At 40.3% G+C, this 15,871-nt stretch overlaps 2 protein-coding genes across 6 annotated transcripts in view; both read left to right on the top strand.

The window, feature by feature from the left end:
• Positions 1–219: 219 nt before the first annotated feature.
• BRD1 (bromodomain containing 1) overlaps positions 220–15,871 on the top strand; it is a 62,531-nt gene continuing 46,879 nt past the window's right edge. For 3 of the 5 annotated variants that reach the window (XM_035559353.2, XM_035559356.2, XM_035559355.2), the window contains exons 1-2: positions 227–659; positions 5,102–6,482. In XM_035559353.2, the coding sequence (XP_035415246.1) occupies positions 5,116–6,482 (1,367 nt within the window). In that variant the 5' untranslated portion in view covers positions 227–659; positions 5,102–5,115. Of the gene's footprint in view, positions 660–5,101; positions 6,483–15,871 lie in introns of all 5 variants that reach the window. The other 2 variants (XM_035559357.2, XM_035559354.2) reach the window with 2 other exon arrangements.
• On the top strand, positions 450–1,172 carry LOC126913134 (keratin, type I cytoskeletal 9-like). The gene has a single exon (XM_050708118.1). The coding sequence runs from the start codon at positions 450–452 to the stop codon at positions 1,170–1,172; it is 723 nt and encodes a 240-aa protein (XP_050564075.1).

The raw sequence follows: 15,871 nt of genomic DNA, 5'->3' as shown, positions 1-15,871 counted from the left end.
TAATAAATCGCAGTTACGCGCAGTTCCGAGCTTTGGTTTTGTAATGAAGCAGCCCTCCCCTGTCCCGCCCCACACACACTGTTCGCCGGGTTTAAATCCCCCCGCGCTGAGGCATTTCCGTGCCCCCTCGCCGGGCCGGAGCCTTCCCGCCCTGTCCCCTGAGGCGCGGCCCGGCGCTGCCTCCGCCATCGAGGGGCGGGCGGGCGGGCGGCGGCGCGCAGGCTCCGCCCGGCAGCGGCGGCAGCAGCGGGTCTGGGCGGTGCCTGGCGCCCTCCCGTCCCTTCCCTCTCCCTCCTTCCCTCCCTCTCTCCCTCCTTCCCTCCCCCCCGTCGGCGCAGCGCTGTGGTGAAGCCGCATTGTTTGTGCCGAGGGGGGAGGGGAGCTGCTCAGCCCCGGGAGCCGAGCGCCGAAGCCCGCAGCCGGAGCGCGACCCGCGCCGCGCCTCACGAATGCGCCCGGACCGGCCGCAGCAGCAGGAGCAGCAGCAGCAGCCCCGCAGCCAGCGCCGGGCCGTCGCCGCCGCGGGCAGCGCCGCCCTCTCAGCGCCTGCCGCCGCCGCGGGAGCGGGCGGCAGCAGCAGCAGCGGCGGGAGCTCCGCCATTAGGGCGGCAGAGGCGGAGCGGGAGGTCTGTCAGCCGCGCCTCGGCGGCTCCCACAGCGTGAGTGAAGCCGGGGCAGGGCGGCGGCGGGGCCCGCCGACCACCGGCCGTCGGGGTGGGTGGGCAGGGAGGGAAGGGAGGAAGGGAAGGGAAGGGCCAGGCCCGGCGGCGGCCGTGGAGGCTGCGCGGGGGGGAAGCGGAGCGCGGCGGTCTGGGGGAGGGCGCCGCTCGGGCTGTTTTGTCAGCCGCCATCTTGGTGGGCCGAGTATTTTCGCGGAGGGGAGGGAGGGAGGTGGCTGTTGGGAAGGGCCGGGAGGTGATGGGCCCGGGCAGGAACCATCCTCCCGGGGGCGGAGGGGGGAAGGCGGGGAGCGGGGTGGGGGGGGGAATGCCGGGGCCGGGCAGGAACCATCGGGCGCGGAGGGGGGCGTGCGCGCTGGAGGCTCCCTGGGCGTGGGCAGGAAGTGTCCGCGCAGGAGCCGCCGAGGGCGGGGCCTGGGGAAGGGGGCGGGGCCTCAGGGCTTGGGGGGCGAGATGGCGGCGGGGGCCGGGAGGCCTTGGGGGGGGAGCTGAGGGGGGGGGGTGCGCGTTGCGGCAGCCCCGGCGGTCACCGCAGCGGCCTTGGCGAGGCCGAGCTGCCTCCCCCCGTCTTTCCCAGCCTGCCACTGTCCTTCTCAGCCTCCCCGTGCCGCCCCCGAGGGGAAACGCTCCCGCTCCGCAGCCGAGGCCGTGGGTGGTGCCCCCCCCCCCCGCGTGCGCGTCAGCACCGTTCGCTTGCCCTGCCTCACTGTCTGGGGCTGAGCGGCGCCCCGGTGTCGTTTTGCTTCCGATGGCCCATTGGGAACGACAGTCCCCAGTCCCCTGAGCGGGGCGTCCAGAGAGCTGGGCAGTTTGGGTGAAGGTAACTGGGACGGACGCTGTGAAAGGAGTTTGCGAGTAAAGAGGGCGTTGTGGTGCTTCTCCTGTTGGTGATCCTGGGCCTCGTACCGTGCCGCCCTCCGCCCTCACAGACAGCTGTCTTCGTGCGCTTGTGTTGTGGCAGGGCAAAGTGGCTGCTGGCGACTTTCTTCCCAAGCAGCTGAGGTAGTTCCGAGAGGGAAGAGCTGCAAACTTTCCTGTTTGATCTCCTACACTCTTCAACTTGTTGAAAGAGGCAGAAAACTTCTGACAGAAGTATATTAAAATTACTCTGCTGAAAGCGTGATGTCGCTGTTGATATCAACTGGAAACTGGTGGCATAGTTTATTGCTTTTCAAAGTTATGTATGTAGTCTTCATTCCTATGGGCCTGCAGGATACTCTAGAGGGTGAGAGAAGAGAGGTGTCTGATAATTAACTAGGAAAAGCAAACCAAAAGCCGATCATGAATTTGCTATGTAGAAACCTAGTCTTCCCCTGGAATATTTATGGGACACTTGCAAATAGAAGACACGTGAGGGCAACAAAACAAAGCCACCACTGCTTTGGCTCCTGGAGTGTTTAGGTTATTCACACTTAAGTTTTACAAAATTAAGCCAGATTAGTACCCATTCCAGTTCTGTGTTCACTGCGTTATATTTGTAGGGTATCCATTCTCCCAGAAAATTGTAATTTGCTTCATGATTGAGCTTTACGTAGAGTTGAGTGTTACAAGGAAGATGCTTAGATATTAGCTCAGGCACTGTTTGGCATTGATTCATACAGTTTGACATTTATGACAGTAGTCCTAAGTGAGAATACATGTGCTTTAAAATAGTTTCTTCCTCTTGTTGCCAGCTTGCAGCCATGCTTAAGAATTTCAGGTAGATAGGTGTAGAGAGATTGGAAAATATTATTGTAATACTGGGCTAGGTTAGATAATTAAATGTGTGCAAGTAGCAAAATTTTTGATTTCTGAAGGCTACCTCTCATGTCTCCCCCAGTAATTTGTTTAAAACAATCACTATCCTCATGGGCATCGGTTGTGTATCTGTTCATAGTTGTAAGAAGAGAGATTTAAAAAGAAAACACAGACGTTTACATCTAGACAAAATTAAAGTGCAATTGTATGAGGTAAACGTAACGAAATGATCTGGGTTTTGTTATTGTTTGTTTGTTTTTATTGGTGACTAAATTCAAGACAAGTATCAAAAAATACCATAAAATGAAACCATACTGATCCATAGTAGGTTGCTGTACACTAACTAAAAAAATGTGTACTAGCTAAAAAAATCTCTCATATTTGTTCATGTTAATAAACAAATCAGGGTCGTTGTGTTATCTTTGGCCTCTGAGTTACAAAATCTGTTGTGAAACTGTGGGAACTAACTTCTAATTGCAGTTAAATTATCCGTATGTCTGTTTCTAGTTACTGGACCTTCTGTAACAGCATTAGCGGTATAAACTTCTTCTGGAGTTAAGAAATAGGTCTAATTTAATCCTATGTTATTTAACAGAACTAGATTATTAAATATTTCTCCAAACTTGTTTGAAGAGGTGGATCCTTTTTTATTCTTCCGTTGTTTTTAAAGAGCAGATCAGAGGTGTGTGATGATTAAACACTGACTGTTGTCTGGTTTTGAGCTTGTGCTATAAAAACAAGTAATAAGAATTAAGGAATATCTGTGTAAAAGTCAGATCTGTGAGTAATATGCTTAATCTTCACATGAATAATAAGGGTAGCTTAGATTCATCTTTTTAATTTCTCTTTGGGAAACCAAGGTCAGTTTGTGATAGCAGATAGATGAGACCCTCTCAAGAGCTGCTTTTAACACTTGTTGCCTAAATTGTCTAGTCTTCCCTTAAAATGAGTTCCTTCAGGACTGCAAAGGTGGATTTCTTGAAATTGGTGTCACAAACTGAACAAAAGCAAAAGGCAGGCTCCATGGGATGTTTTGCATATTAATTGTTCCAGTCTTTGCTATTTTCTTGATAAAACAGCTACAGTGCTGTTGTAGTGTGACACTAACTGTGACAATAACTGTGCTCTGATCTCTAATTGTCTGCACTTTTGGCAATACATGCTGATGCTAGCTGAGTTATTTTAACTAACAGGTGACACTGACATGAATTTGTTAGTGTCGCAGTATTTCTGTCTGATCAGAATTAAAATAGGAGGCCCTAAGAACACTTTAAGCAGGTGATTAAAGATCAAGAGTTGTTTTTTCTGTACCTGAGGTTGAAGTTTTCTTTATTAATGATTTATTAGAGAGGGGAGTAGAAGAACTTTTAAGCTTGAGGTTATCAGTTGGTTCCGTAATAGTGTTCAGCCTTTGTAGGGGGGGGAAATAAATGTCATATAGAGTGTAAGCATGGAAGCTCTCAACTAGAATTTCTGTAGTCAAAATGCATTCCTGTCCTAGTCATGGTGCTTCATGCTAGGGGAAAAAAAAAGTCTTTTTTTTGGTATGTTGTGTGTAATGGGTGCTGATCTTGTTCCAGTAGCTGATAAACTTGGAAATGATGTCATTTTCATTTTATAAAGAGCTTGGGTGTGAATTTAAAGGCAGGGAGATACTTACCTACTCCAGTTGCTGAAGAGAACTCTTGAAGAATGGGTTGAGGGACAAGGGTGTAAGGGATGCGTGCACGCACAGATGCACAGAGCATGCCTTCAGCATAAGTCAAATTACAAGTGGAATATTTCATAACTGCAGCCCATACTTCACCATATTGGTCACTGCGAGTTTAATTGTGTTCTTGTCATTTTGTGCGTCTCTCGGTATTCAAAAGTTTTGGCACTGACTCGGATTCAACCTGCTAGTATGGGGGTTATGTAAAACAGTAAAATGTGCATTGATGCTGATAACTTTGTGGCCATGGCAATGATGTGATTCTCAGATACAATGCTTGTAGAACCGTTTCTGTGGGTAAGTGTAGTAAGGTAAAGAATAATAGATTCATGAAGAATTAAAAAAAAAAAAACTGTCAAACCGCATGCTTGTCAAATTTGGAGGTATGCATGTTTTTCTAGCTGTAAGTATAGGTGTACTAACTGAGCTCTTAACGTATTTCAAACTGTATTGGATACAGTTGTGGGAAAAACTTACTCTCAGGATTATGTAAGTACTTTTAGAGGGGAGATCTAGAGAAAAAAATCTGAAGCTCAGGGAAAAAAATATTGAAACTGCATTTTTAATTGCAATTCCAATTACTCAGCAATTGTAATTACTGTATTAAAGATTTTCTTAGAATGTAACAGCTATATTATTTTTCTGTGGCATTTCTGATTCTTTTTTTCCTCATGCAGAGTTGTTCCCGTTAGCTCATCTGTAGCATTTTTGTTATGGATTTTATATAGCTGTGTTTACTTAGAGAAGCTAGCATTTAGGAGATCATTTTATCATTAAGTTATTTTGCTCAAGACTGAGTGGTCTTATAAACTAAGGGCGAGAAGTGTTTTTCTGTTGTTGCTGTTCTTTTTTTTTTAATTGGATAGGTGGTTTGGGAGCCATAAGGCTTAAGTTATTTCTCTTACTGTAATAAAACTAACATTTTCAAGTCATTTTTCAGAGTTCATAATTTTAACTGTTGCTCTCGTTTTAGGTAAACATTACCAAATGAGGAGAAAAGGAAGATGCCATCGAGTATCGGCAGCAAGGCATTCTTCTTCCCCATGCAATATTAAGCACTCCCCTACACGAGAAACCTTGACGTACGCTCAAGCTCAAAGAATGGTTGAAATAGAAATTGAAGGTCGCCTGCACAGGATCAGTATTTTTGATCCTTTAGAGATTATATTAGAAGATGATCTTACAGCCCAGGAAATGAGCGAATGCAACAGCAATAAGGAAAATAGTGAAAGACCACCAGTTTGTCTAAGAAGCAAACGGCATAAAAATAACAAAGTGAAAAAGAAAAATGAAGTTCTTCCAAGCTCACACGGTATACCTGCTACAACAACTCCTCTTCCAGAACCAAAAGTACGGATTGTTGAATACAGTCCCCCTTCAGCTCCTCGGAGACCTCCAGTTTATTATAAATTCATTGAGAAGTCAGCAGAAGAACTTGATAATGAAGTTGAGTATGACATGGATGAGGAAGATTATGCATGGTTAGAAATAATAAATGAAAAGCGGAAAAGTGATGGAGTGTCAGTTGTTTCACAAAACATGTTTGAATTCCTTATGGATAGGTTTGAAAAGGAGTCTTATTGTGAGAACCAAAAACAGGGTGATCATCAGTCTTTAATTGATGAAGATGCAGTGTGTTGTATATGCATGGATGGTGAATGTCAGAACAGCAATGTAATCCTGTTTTGTGATATGTGTAATTTAGCAGTACATCAGGAATGCTATGGGGTGCCATATATACCTGAGGGTCAGTGGCTCTGCAGACACTGTCTGCAGTCCCGTTCTCGGCCTGTAGACTGTGTGCTGTGCCCAAACAAGGGAGGTGCCTTTAAAAAGACTGATGATGATCGCTGGGGACATGTCGTGTGTGCTTTGTGGATTCCAGAAGTTGGATTTGCCAATACAGTTTTTATCGAGCCAATTGATGGTGTCAGGAACATTCCCCCAGCCAGATGGAAGTTAACATGCTACCTCTGTAAACAGAAAGGTGTTGGTGCCTGCATCCAGTGCCACAAAGCAAACTGCTATACTGCATTCCATGTGACGTGTGCTCAAAAAGCCGGTCTATATATGAAAATGGAACCTGTGAAAGAACTAACTGGCAGTGGGACGACGTTCTCTGTAAAAAAGACTGCCTATTGTGATGTACATACTCCACCAGGTTGCATACGGAGACCTCTAAATATTTATGGAGAAGCTGAAATCAAAAACGGTGTTTGTAGAAAGGAGGGATCAGTCAGAACTGCTAGGTCTACATCAAAAGTCAGAAAAAAGACAAAAAAGGCCAAGAAAACAGTGGTTGAGCCCTGTACAGTTATGCCAACAGTATCTGCTCCTTATATCCCCCCCCAGAGGTAAGCAAACCATCCAAGTGAGAGAAACCTTTATGTATTTATCTGTTTAATCTTAAGCCAATGCTTTTAGGTACTGACTTAAAGCCTTTGTGTGTTTCTTCTATGTCTTCCTTAAAGGCCATATTCAGGGGATTAATGTAAATGATGTACATTGCACTTCAGTGAAATAGCATTAAAAATGCTGTAACTTCTTTAGATAAATTAGTAAGTGGTCTGACCTTGAATTCAGAAACCTTTTTTTTTTTTTTGTCAGACTAAACGATGTTGTGTGTGCAGTTGTCTGCTGTACTTTTGAAAATTATCCACTGAATTCGCAACAGCCTATGTAGTTGACATTCATTTCAAAAAGCCAAGCTCAAGGCTGACTGTATTTATAATTTGGGAATCTGAACTTCTTTTCCTAGCTTTAAGACTTCCAAAATAAAAATTAAATTGGCATATATAGGATTTGAATCTTGTTTTATCTCACATAACTTAGGCATAAACTTGGACCTTAAGATCTATGCGGGTACAACAAGCCCTCCAAGAAATACTTTCCTTGCAGAGCAGAGTAATTTTTCAGGAGTTTTCTCCTATATCTGCATTTTCCTTTTGCAAATACAGTAGCATTTATGAAGAATTGGAGGAATTTGGTAACCTGTATACTTTTTTTTTTTTTAGAAAAGTTGATTGTAACTTAGTCATGTAATGTAAGTCATGTAATGTAAGTCATTCTTAGTCATGTAAACAAAAACGAATGTGCCCTCTCATACAATTCTGTTATCAAATCTGTTCTGTAACTGTAGCATAATCTTTCTGTTTGAACAAAAATTAATGAACATGCAAAAGTTTTAATCCTAACCATGTCTTCACTTACAAATTTATTCTTTGTAAGAAGTTCTGTTTAAGCCGATTCTTCTACTAGTGTACCTGTTGCAGTTCTTGCAGAAGCTTTTGTTACTACTGCAAATATAAACACCAGAGCTGAAGTTGCCCTTTACATTTAACATGCCATATTTTTGTATTTTAACAGTGATGAGCAGGGGGCTTGCAGATGGCTCTAGATCTGGTGAGGCTAGACAAGTGTTGCCTGCATGAGAAAGTGGGGGTGTTTCAAGTGGTGTTTTTATATGTAATAACAGAATGGAGCAAAATGGAAATGTTGTATGTCTTTGTTTCATGGGTTAAAGGTTTTGGAACCAATTAGATTAGCTACAGTATAGTTTAAAAGAGCTGTATCATCTCATTTCAGATTTCTTTCACTTATAATGCATTTCAGCAGTGGAAATATATGTTTTGGGGATTTGAGCAATGAAGTAAAGCTCTGGATTAGAAAGATACAACTGTGGTTTTGCTGAACATTTGATAAATAACTCACTGTGCTAAGAAATGCAAAATTGGACTATTGGGACTAAAACCAAGTTTGTCTTTATTGAGTATTTGTTTTGATACCAGCTTTTACAACATCAGTATGTTTGTTTAACCCTTGAATTAAATTCTTATTGAAGTTAATAATAGCACTTTAGAAAGTTTCTCAAAAGAGGCACCAATTCCCATGTGCAGCTTAATCGTGTACAAGATTCTTAGGATAATATAAATAATATAACTAAACCATGCTCTTTTAAAGCTGGACCCAAAGTCTCGGGTAGTGAACATTTAAAACCAGTTAAGTTAATCTAAATAAGTAATGTTTTGAGATTGCAGTCCTTTCCTGCAATAAGATTTGCTAATGTATGTAGCTACCTATGTATTGACTTTGACAAACAGCCTTTAGCTTATGTGTGGTGTTTGCAAACATCAGATGGTTACACTGTTCACTTCCGTGATTTGCTTGATTTTGTTTGGTGATGCGCTGAAGAAAGGCTTAAGTTAACAGTTAGTAACAAATCTTGTTATTTGAAATGGTGCTTTTGTCCATGGGAGGGGGAGCTCATATAAAAGAATTTGCCTTTGACTGAATTAAGACGTGCCTGATTGATTATTTTATTTTTTTCTTCCCTTCTCTGGACATACTACAAAAGACAATGGACTATGTGAGAGTTGAGAACTAGAATGCATGTTCTTAGTTGTAGCACTGGTAATGCTTGCCATAGGTAACTTGTGTGAAAGTCAGACCCCAACACTAAAGGGATACTATCATCAGAATTGTATTCATTCTTTTTAACAGTGTTGTTACATGTGAGGAACGGACTTGTAAAGGGTATTGATCTCTAAACTTCTTTCCAAGACTGCAGAGAGTCAGCTTTATTCCATGTATGCTCAGCTTCATGTTACTGGATGCAAGCATGGATATTTGTATTAGTTGACAAAATACAATTTCCTGATACTGTATTCTGTATCAGAAATGCATACTTGCGGTGGTGTTTGGTTTGGTGTAATTTCTTCATCATTAATATCTACACTATAATGTTTCTTTGGCTGTTTTTTTTTTTTTTTAATATAATAGCAGCAGTAGTACACAAATATGAAGAATATAGTGAGCAGGAAAATATTTGGTGGATGTAGCCATTGAGCACACCTGCTCAGGGAAAACATTCTTGCCATATATGTTTAGTTACAGGTAGAAGAGATGTATGTTGGTGAGTGTATGTGGAAGACTGGACATTACACTGACACCTATTATAATAATTCTGTACTCTAAGAAGCCTGTCTTAATACTCAAGATATGTTAAAAGTACTGGTGTAAAACAATGTACTTCATAATTTTTCACAACTTTTTTGTACCTCATGAATTTCTGTATCTACTTAACATTACACAGGTAGCGTCATTCCTTAGTCATTTGTAATCTGTCTATTATATGGCCCCACAGACTGTCATCTGTGAACTACTGAGTGTAGGGTCAGAAAATTTTAAATGGTAGTAATAGGAGACGAATGCTTGTTTTCCCCTCCCTCATTTTTATTTCTGGGCAGCTATCTATCCTCTCTTACTTACCTCACTTTTTTAGGAAGTCCATAGCTAAGTACCCACTTTCAAAGGTGCAGGATGTCACATTAGAGCCTTGAGGTGTCTTCAGTTTTCGGTGCTGTCAGTGCAGGCTCCTTAGTAAGTTGCTTAGCACTTGGAATAGTATATGAGACTACTGGGGAATCTCATATGTATATATATGACTTGCATCAGACCTTTCTGTCTACAGAAGTGTGTTCTCTCTTCGGTAGGAAATTGCACTCATGTTTTCTTGAAATATGAAGTGTTGAAGATTGTTGCTTCTCTTGAATTCATCAGCATTTTTTTTTCCAGGACACAGAAATGAGCTTAATCTAGTCTTACACTTCTGGGAAGTGTCAGAGCCAGCTACGCTGTGTGGAGGAGGGAGGGGAGAAGGACGTTGCCTCCAGCCAAAGCTCTGTATGGCAGGGACAGGCAGTACCTGGGTGCTTTGGCAATAAAAGTCAGAATGCCGACCTCCTGCTGTCACCAGCTAATTTGTCTGGAAACAGTGGCAAATTGTTTTTGCAGTGCCAAGGTGCAGGTGCATAGTTCACTGATGATGTGTGATAGTTGAATTTTGCCTAGTTAAGTAAATGAGTAAATGTCTTTTTTTTTTTTCTTAATTAAATACAAAAAATATTTTCTTTAGATTGCAGGTCCAAAATTTCTGAGTTAGGAAATTCTGGCTTTTATTGTTGACTTGACAATCTAAACCTTATTTCTTGTCTGCATGAGTTAACTTGTACTAGCTCTGTACATTTCTTGTGAATTTTTTACCCTGTTGCTACCTATCATATACCTTCATAACAGCTACTTTATTCAGTGGATGGGATGGATGCACAAAGAAAGTTTTCAGAGAGAACATTACAACTAATCTGGTTTCTCTTGAGTGCTTGATTCTGTAGTACAAATAACATTGTTTTGGTGTAGTCTCTTGATTTTGTGTGCTGAAAGAGGCATCTAGGGTGTGATTGCTATATGAAAAGCAAAGCTAATAGTAGTATTTGTGTTGTCTAAAAATCTTGTATAACTAGGATTTTGTGGACATATACTTGGGGAAAAAGGTAAATAAAATACTTAATCCTCAGTATTTTGGAAATATACACTGAGACACCGTGTAATCTGTTTCATTAAAAACACCATTCATGCAGCTATTGCTCTATTAAGTGGAAGCAGACATTTTAAAGTATATAACTATTTGCTTTCATTTTTAGTTTCTGTTTCTACGTGGTATATATGTAATGTCTGTAATTAAGAAAGCATTTGAAATGCAATACTTGTACAGGGAACAAAAAATAAGCGAAAGAACCACCACTTTAATAATAGATAGGAACAAGGCATTGTGCTTGCTTTTCATCTGTCAGCTGCGTTACATCATACTATTGAAAAAGAATAAAAGATATTTATGAAAGTAGGTAAGCAGCAAGCAGATAACTGAGAAGAAAAATTGTTGAGACAAAGATATTTTCAGCTGTCTGTAGAAATTAACGCTTACGTGTTTTGTATTACCAGAAATTTCTATGTTAACCTTTGCTGTGATTAGAAAGCATATTGTTCCCGGTGGTAAAACCGGCTGTGTGTCTCAAGGCAGAACTGGTGTGTGTCTATTTGTTTTGTAACTTATCCAGTAGAAATTACCCTACTTTCTTAACGAATAGTTAACTGTAGTTACGATATCTAGACACAGGAATCTTCATTGCCTCTAAAGTGGAACATGGACCAGAAAAACAAATGAACAGCAAGTGATGGATGAAACACGATATAAGCAGAAAGAAACACATAAGAAGGCCTTTGAAACACTGTCAGTCTGCTTTCGTGGATGATGCATCTTCATTGTACATGTGGCTTGAGGGTTTCTTTGTGGGATTTATTTTGATGTTTTAGTGCGTTGGTTTTCTCTAATACCTTCTGAAAGGTTGTCAGTGTGGGAAAATAATAATAAATACTTACTAAAGTTCAACATCAGAAAAAAACATTGGATAATGCTACTAGGACCAGTGTTGCAATGAAGCCATATAAATCCAGACCATTGCTTATTAGCCATATACTTATTAGCTTGAATACACGTGTATATATACTTTCACACAATGATGTGGGAATCCTTATTTTAATTATAGGAGAGCATGATGGAGATAGGCCTTATGGGTTACACCTAACAATGAGGTGGTGGAACCACCTAGGTGTGAAGTGGAAGGGGATACCACCAGCAGTCAGTCACCGATGTTTCTTGTCAGTTGGGTCAACTTCAAAACCTTCTCTGATATGCGTAGAAGTCATCTGTTGAATTCATCCTACCCTTCTTGCTTAAATTAAAAAAAAAAAAGAAATGCCTAAATCAGGAAACGAGGTTCTAGAGTGGTCACCAGCTTTGCCTCAGCGTTATTTAAAGCAAACAAACAAAATAATATTAAAACAGTAACTGTTGAGCTTTATTTTCAAGACAGTTCATCTTGACTCCGGTTGCCTTTTTAGATAAGAATTAGTAAATGTATTTAAGTAAAAAAAAAAAAAAAAAAAAAAAAAAAGTGGAATTTCATTTAAAAAAAAAGGGGGGGGGGCAAACTTGTATCTGGCAGTAAAGGCCAAATATTGACTGATTTCTGGGAAGTGATTCCCCCCTCATCCTTAGGGTGGAAATGATGCCTCATATTTAAACACTCCCTTTTTACAAAAGGGATACAGGAAAATACTGTAGATATAGTTTTCTTTTTTTGTGTCTGTGTATTTTGTTTATTTCATGTGTACAGGGCAAAGAAGCTTAGAATTGGGATTAAAATACGTTAGATATTTTGGTATGGTGCATCATTAGTGCTCTGTGCATCCTCAGAGGGTTTGATTTAAAGTTAGGGAGGTCAAAATTCATGACCTGAATTTAACAGTAATAAACACCACAGCTACTTGAAATATTTTTTTTTCCCTTGGTACTTCTGAGTTTCACCAATTGTGTGAACTTCCATTATGTGTTGTTTTCTGTTTTGTTTTTGTGGCGATTAGAGAGTGATGCATCTTTTAATTCTATACAAAAATAAGATTTTCAGTATGAATTGTCTGAAGAACTATTTATTCAGGTTTTTTATTCAGTAGTCAAAGTTACAAAATGCACAAAAATTTGTAAAATAAGTTGAAATTTCCATTATAGACAAAAGGCTTTTGGGTTAATATTTTATTAGTTGGTTAATACTTTGCTGATGTGAGTTTAGCTTTTGAGATTATATTTCAAAATCATAGGTGGTATGGTTATGATTACTACAACAAAAACAAATATTTCAAATGCTTTCAAAGAAAAGTCATGACCCTAAGATGTATAGAAAGAGGCAGAAGGAAATCTATGCTTGTGATTTTTTCTGAGAAGGCTAAGGAAGTTTTCCAGTGTGACTGGGTTTTGTTGTTGCTATGTTTTTTGTTTGTTTGTTTTTTTCCCTCTACCTTATCCGAAGGTGTGGAAGGTCACAGAGTTCATTGGGAGGATAGGAACAAAGTAACCTGTTATAACTAATAGAGAAGTGACTGGAATTAATGTAGCATTTTCTTAGCCCTTCAGTGCAACATTCTACTCTCCTATCTAAGAAAATTCTAGGGTGCTTGCTTAGTTTCATGATCTATGAAGCACGAACAAGTGTTTCCTATGTGTTTGGTAAAAATCAAATTAAATACCAATAAAATTTTAAGTAACAAATAGGAACCTGAAGACATTTTGAGGCTTTGGGAAATATATTGGTGAAAAAAAATATTATATTATCAGACTCAATCTAGCAGAAAGAGGCAAATTTAGTAGCTGGAATATACATACACGAAACATATACTTCTCTGAAAGCTGAAGCTTTATATACAGAGCTAGGAGGAGTGCCTGGCCAGGTGCCAGAACTCATTCCAATTCCCAAAGCAGGAACTTCCCCAGTTTGTTTTTTTGTTCTGTTTTTCCGTTAATTCTTTTCCAATCAGTGTCAGTGGAATTACTGTAATCATTTGTAGTTAATATTTCTGTCCTTTTTTTTTTTTCCTGCTTCCTGGGAGTCTCGATATGTTCTCTGGAACTTTGCTGAGCAAGGCTTGAAAGCCCTGGATGCTCAGTTTCCTTAGTAACGATTAATTCAATTTAGATATTTCGTGTTTTCTTCTGACAGCTTTTTAAAAACATATCTGCAGCCTTGGTATTTGAAAATAGGGGTATTTTATTTGCACAGTGAAGCGGAACCTCATTCAATTGTTTATGGGTATTACTACAATTCAAGAGACTTTGGGTATTTTAGTGATACTAAATATAATTTTATGGAGCGTAACTTAGTCTTTGCTGGTCTTTCACATGGAGCTTTAATCCAGCTGTGATGGATAAAGGAAGATACAAAATCACAAATCAATACTACAGGCTTAGAAGTTAAAATACTAGCTTTAGTTCATGTTTAAAAGTTGTTTGGGTTTAGTAGGTATTTGCTCTTACTGAATCTTGCTGATTCTCATCTGAAGTTCCTTCTGCCAGAATTACTTAGAGTGATTAGGGGGGGGGGGGAGGGGCGTGAAAAAACAAACCATAATTAGCCTTAGGACGGAATTTGTCTTTCTGGTTTGTATTTTCGAAAACTCGAGGATGGAGAGATACTGTATGAATTTTCAGGTATTAGAATTCTTAAAACAATATCAGTGGGGTTAGAAAGCAAGCATTGTCCGCAGAGCAATCAGTGATGATGAATAGAAAACATCAGGTTATCTATTGCTGGCTTTCCAATGTTGAACTGGCACACAGTCACCAAAGGTAATGTTTTCACTCCTTGTAACCAGTTGCTGTAGTTGCCACAGAGACAGCTACACTGAAACTGGGAGAGGGAGGCAGCCACCGGTAGAAAGGAGGAAGCTCTGAGATTGCTAATATCACAACAGCAGATCTCTTATGTTGAGGGAAAATATTTTACGCACTTAGATAAAAAATGAAGAAATACAGGACTGAGTGTTACTGCTCACAACCTAGTTCGGATGGCTGACCATTAAAAGTACTGCTGTTGGCAGGGTAGATATCAAGCCTCTCTGTGTGAGGACAGGGGTAGAGTAGAGCAGCTGATAAACAAAATTTCCTTACCAAAGCTGTTGTATATTAACTTTAATTTTAAATTAAATGATTTGAGTCTGTCTTACCCTTTCAAAACAAAACAGTTTCCTCTCCTCGTACTTCTGGTGCTTTTATAAATGCCTTGTATTTTTAATACCATAATTCATTCTCAACTAGAGTATGGTTTCATGCTTGGAACTGCAGATGGTGTTTGAAAGCTTCAGTTGAAAAGCAAACTGTCTCTTTTTTAAGATAGGCATGGGATTGTAAGATATCTCCCTATCATGTTTGTAGTGCATGTCAGTGTTTTACAGTAGGAGACAAGTGGGGCTGGGGGAGGGAAGTAACGTTGGCTTTCTCAGTTGCCTGTGACACAAATATCATAGTTGTGAAAAATGTTCTTATATCCATGTAGTCTTGGAATGTATTCCCCCAAGGAAAAAAAAATCAACAGGGAGTATGCCTAGTGGTGCCAAAACATCAAAAGGCTGCAGTGGTCAGATGGTGTTGCTTGAGAAAACGGCTGGGCTGGGATGCTGGCGCAGGCATCGGTATCGTTGGGTTTGTGAACTTGAAACCTAAGGCTTCTGTTACGGGACCAGTTACATATTTAGAAGTACCAAATGTGGGAGCACAACAATGTTTTAAGAAATTTTGAAAAATCTAAAATATGTTTTTTCTGGCTGTTAATCTTAATTTATAATGTTAAAGAGAAACCATTTAGAGAAATACATAAATCTTATTTATAGATTATCTGTGATTTTTCAGTATTCTTCATTTTAATCAACTGAGAAGTTAAGGGGTAAAAACAGTGTGCTGTGAGCCATGCTGAGCTGTTCTTCAGGCCTGAGAACATCAATTCTTGCTATGCTGAATTACAGCTTGAAAACTTGTTTAACTTAGTTGTGTTGATTGTTTAAGTATTTAGAAAGGAAATTGTTTAATGCAATGTCATCCATTTCAGAAGACTTCTTGGGAATTTTGTCTTAACAAATTCTTTGTTCCCTAAGGAATGTGGGCAGCGTGGACAGTTCTCATCTCTTTTGCTTGCTTTCTGTAGCCACTATAGTTGTGACTTTTCATTTTCTGACGTGTCTGAAGTCAGTTATACAGGAAGCAATAATGCTGGTAGTGCCTTTCAGGTGTGTGATCCTACGTTCCCTTCTTTGTGGGCTGTCTGGAACAGTAGTCTTAGCTTCTTTGGCAGTCTCAGCAGATGTGTGTGTGTGTGTGTGTGTATATATATATATATATATTAAAAAAGAGGGAGATAAAGTAGTTCATTGTAATGAGGCTTGCCTATTATTTCTGAAGATAAAGCACTACAGGTTAAATTGATACACCTGTGTTTACTGTGCATTTTAAATCTGGTTTATTTTCTCTTAGCACAATGCTAGATTTACAGTAGACACTTGCTGTTACAAAATAAAAACACTA

Source organism: Cygnus atratus, chromosome 1 (assembly GCF_013377495.2).
Source record: "Cygnus atratus isolate AKBS03 ecotype Queensland, Australia chromosome 1, CAtr_DNAZoo_HiC_assembly, whole genome shotgun sequence".
Classification (NCBI taxonomy): domain Eukaryota; kingdom Metazoa; phylum Chordata; class Aves; order Anseriformes; family Anatidae; genus Cygnus; species Cygnus atratus.
Note: the sequence above shows the minus strand (reverse complement) of the source record. Positions and strands in the feature narration are given on the sequence as shown.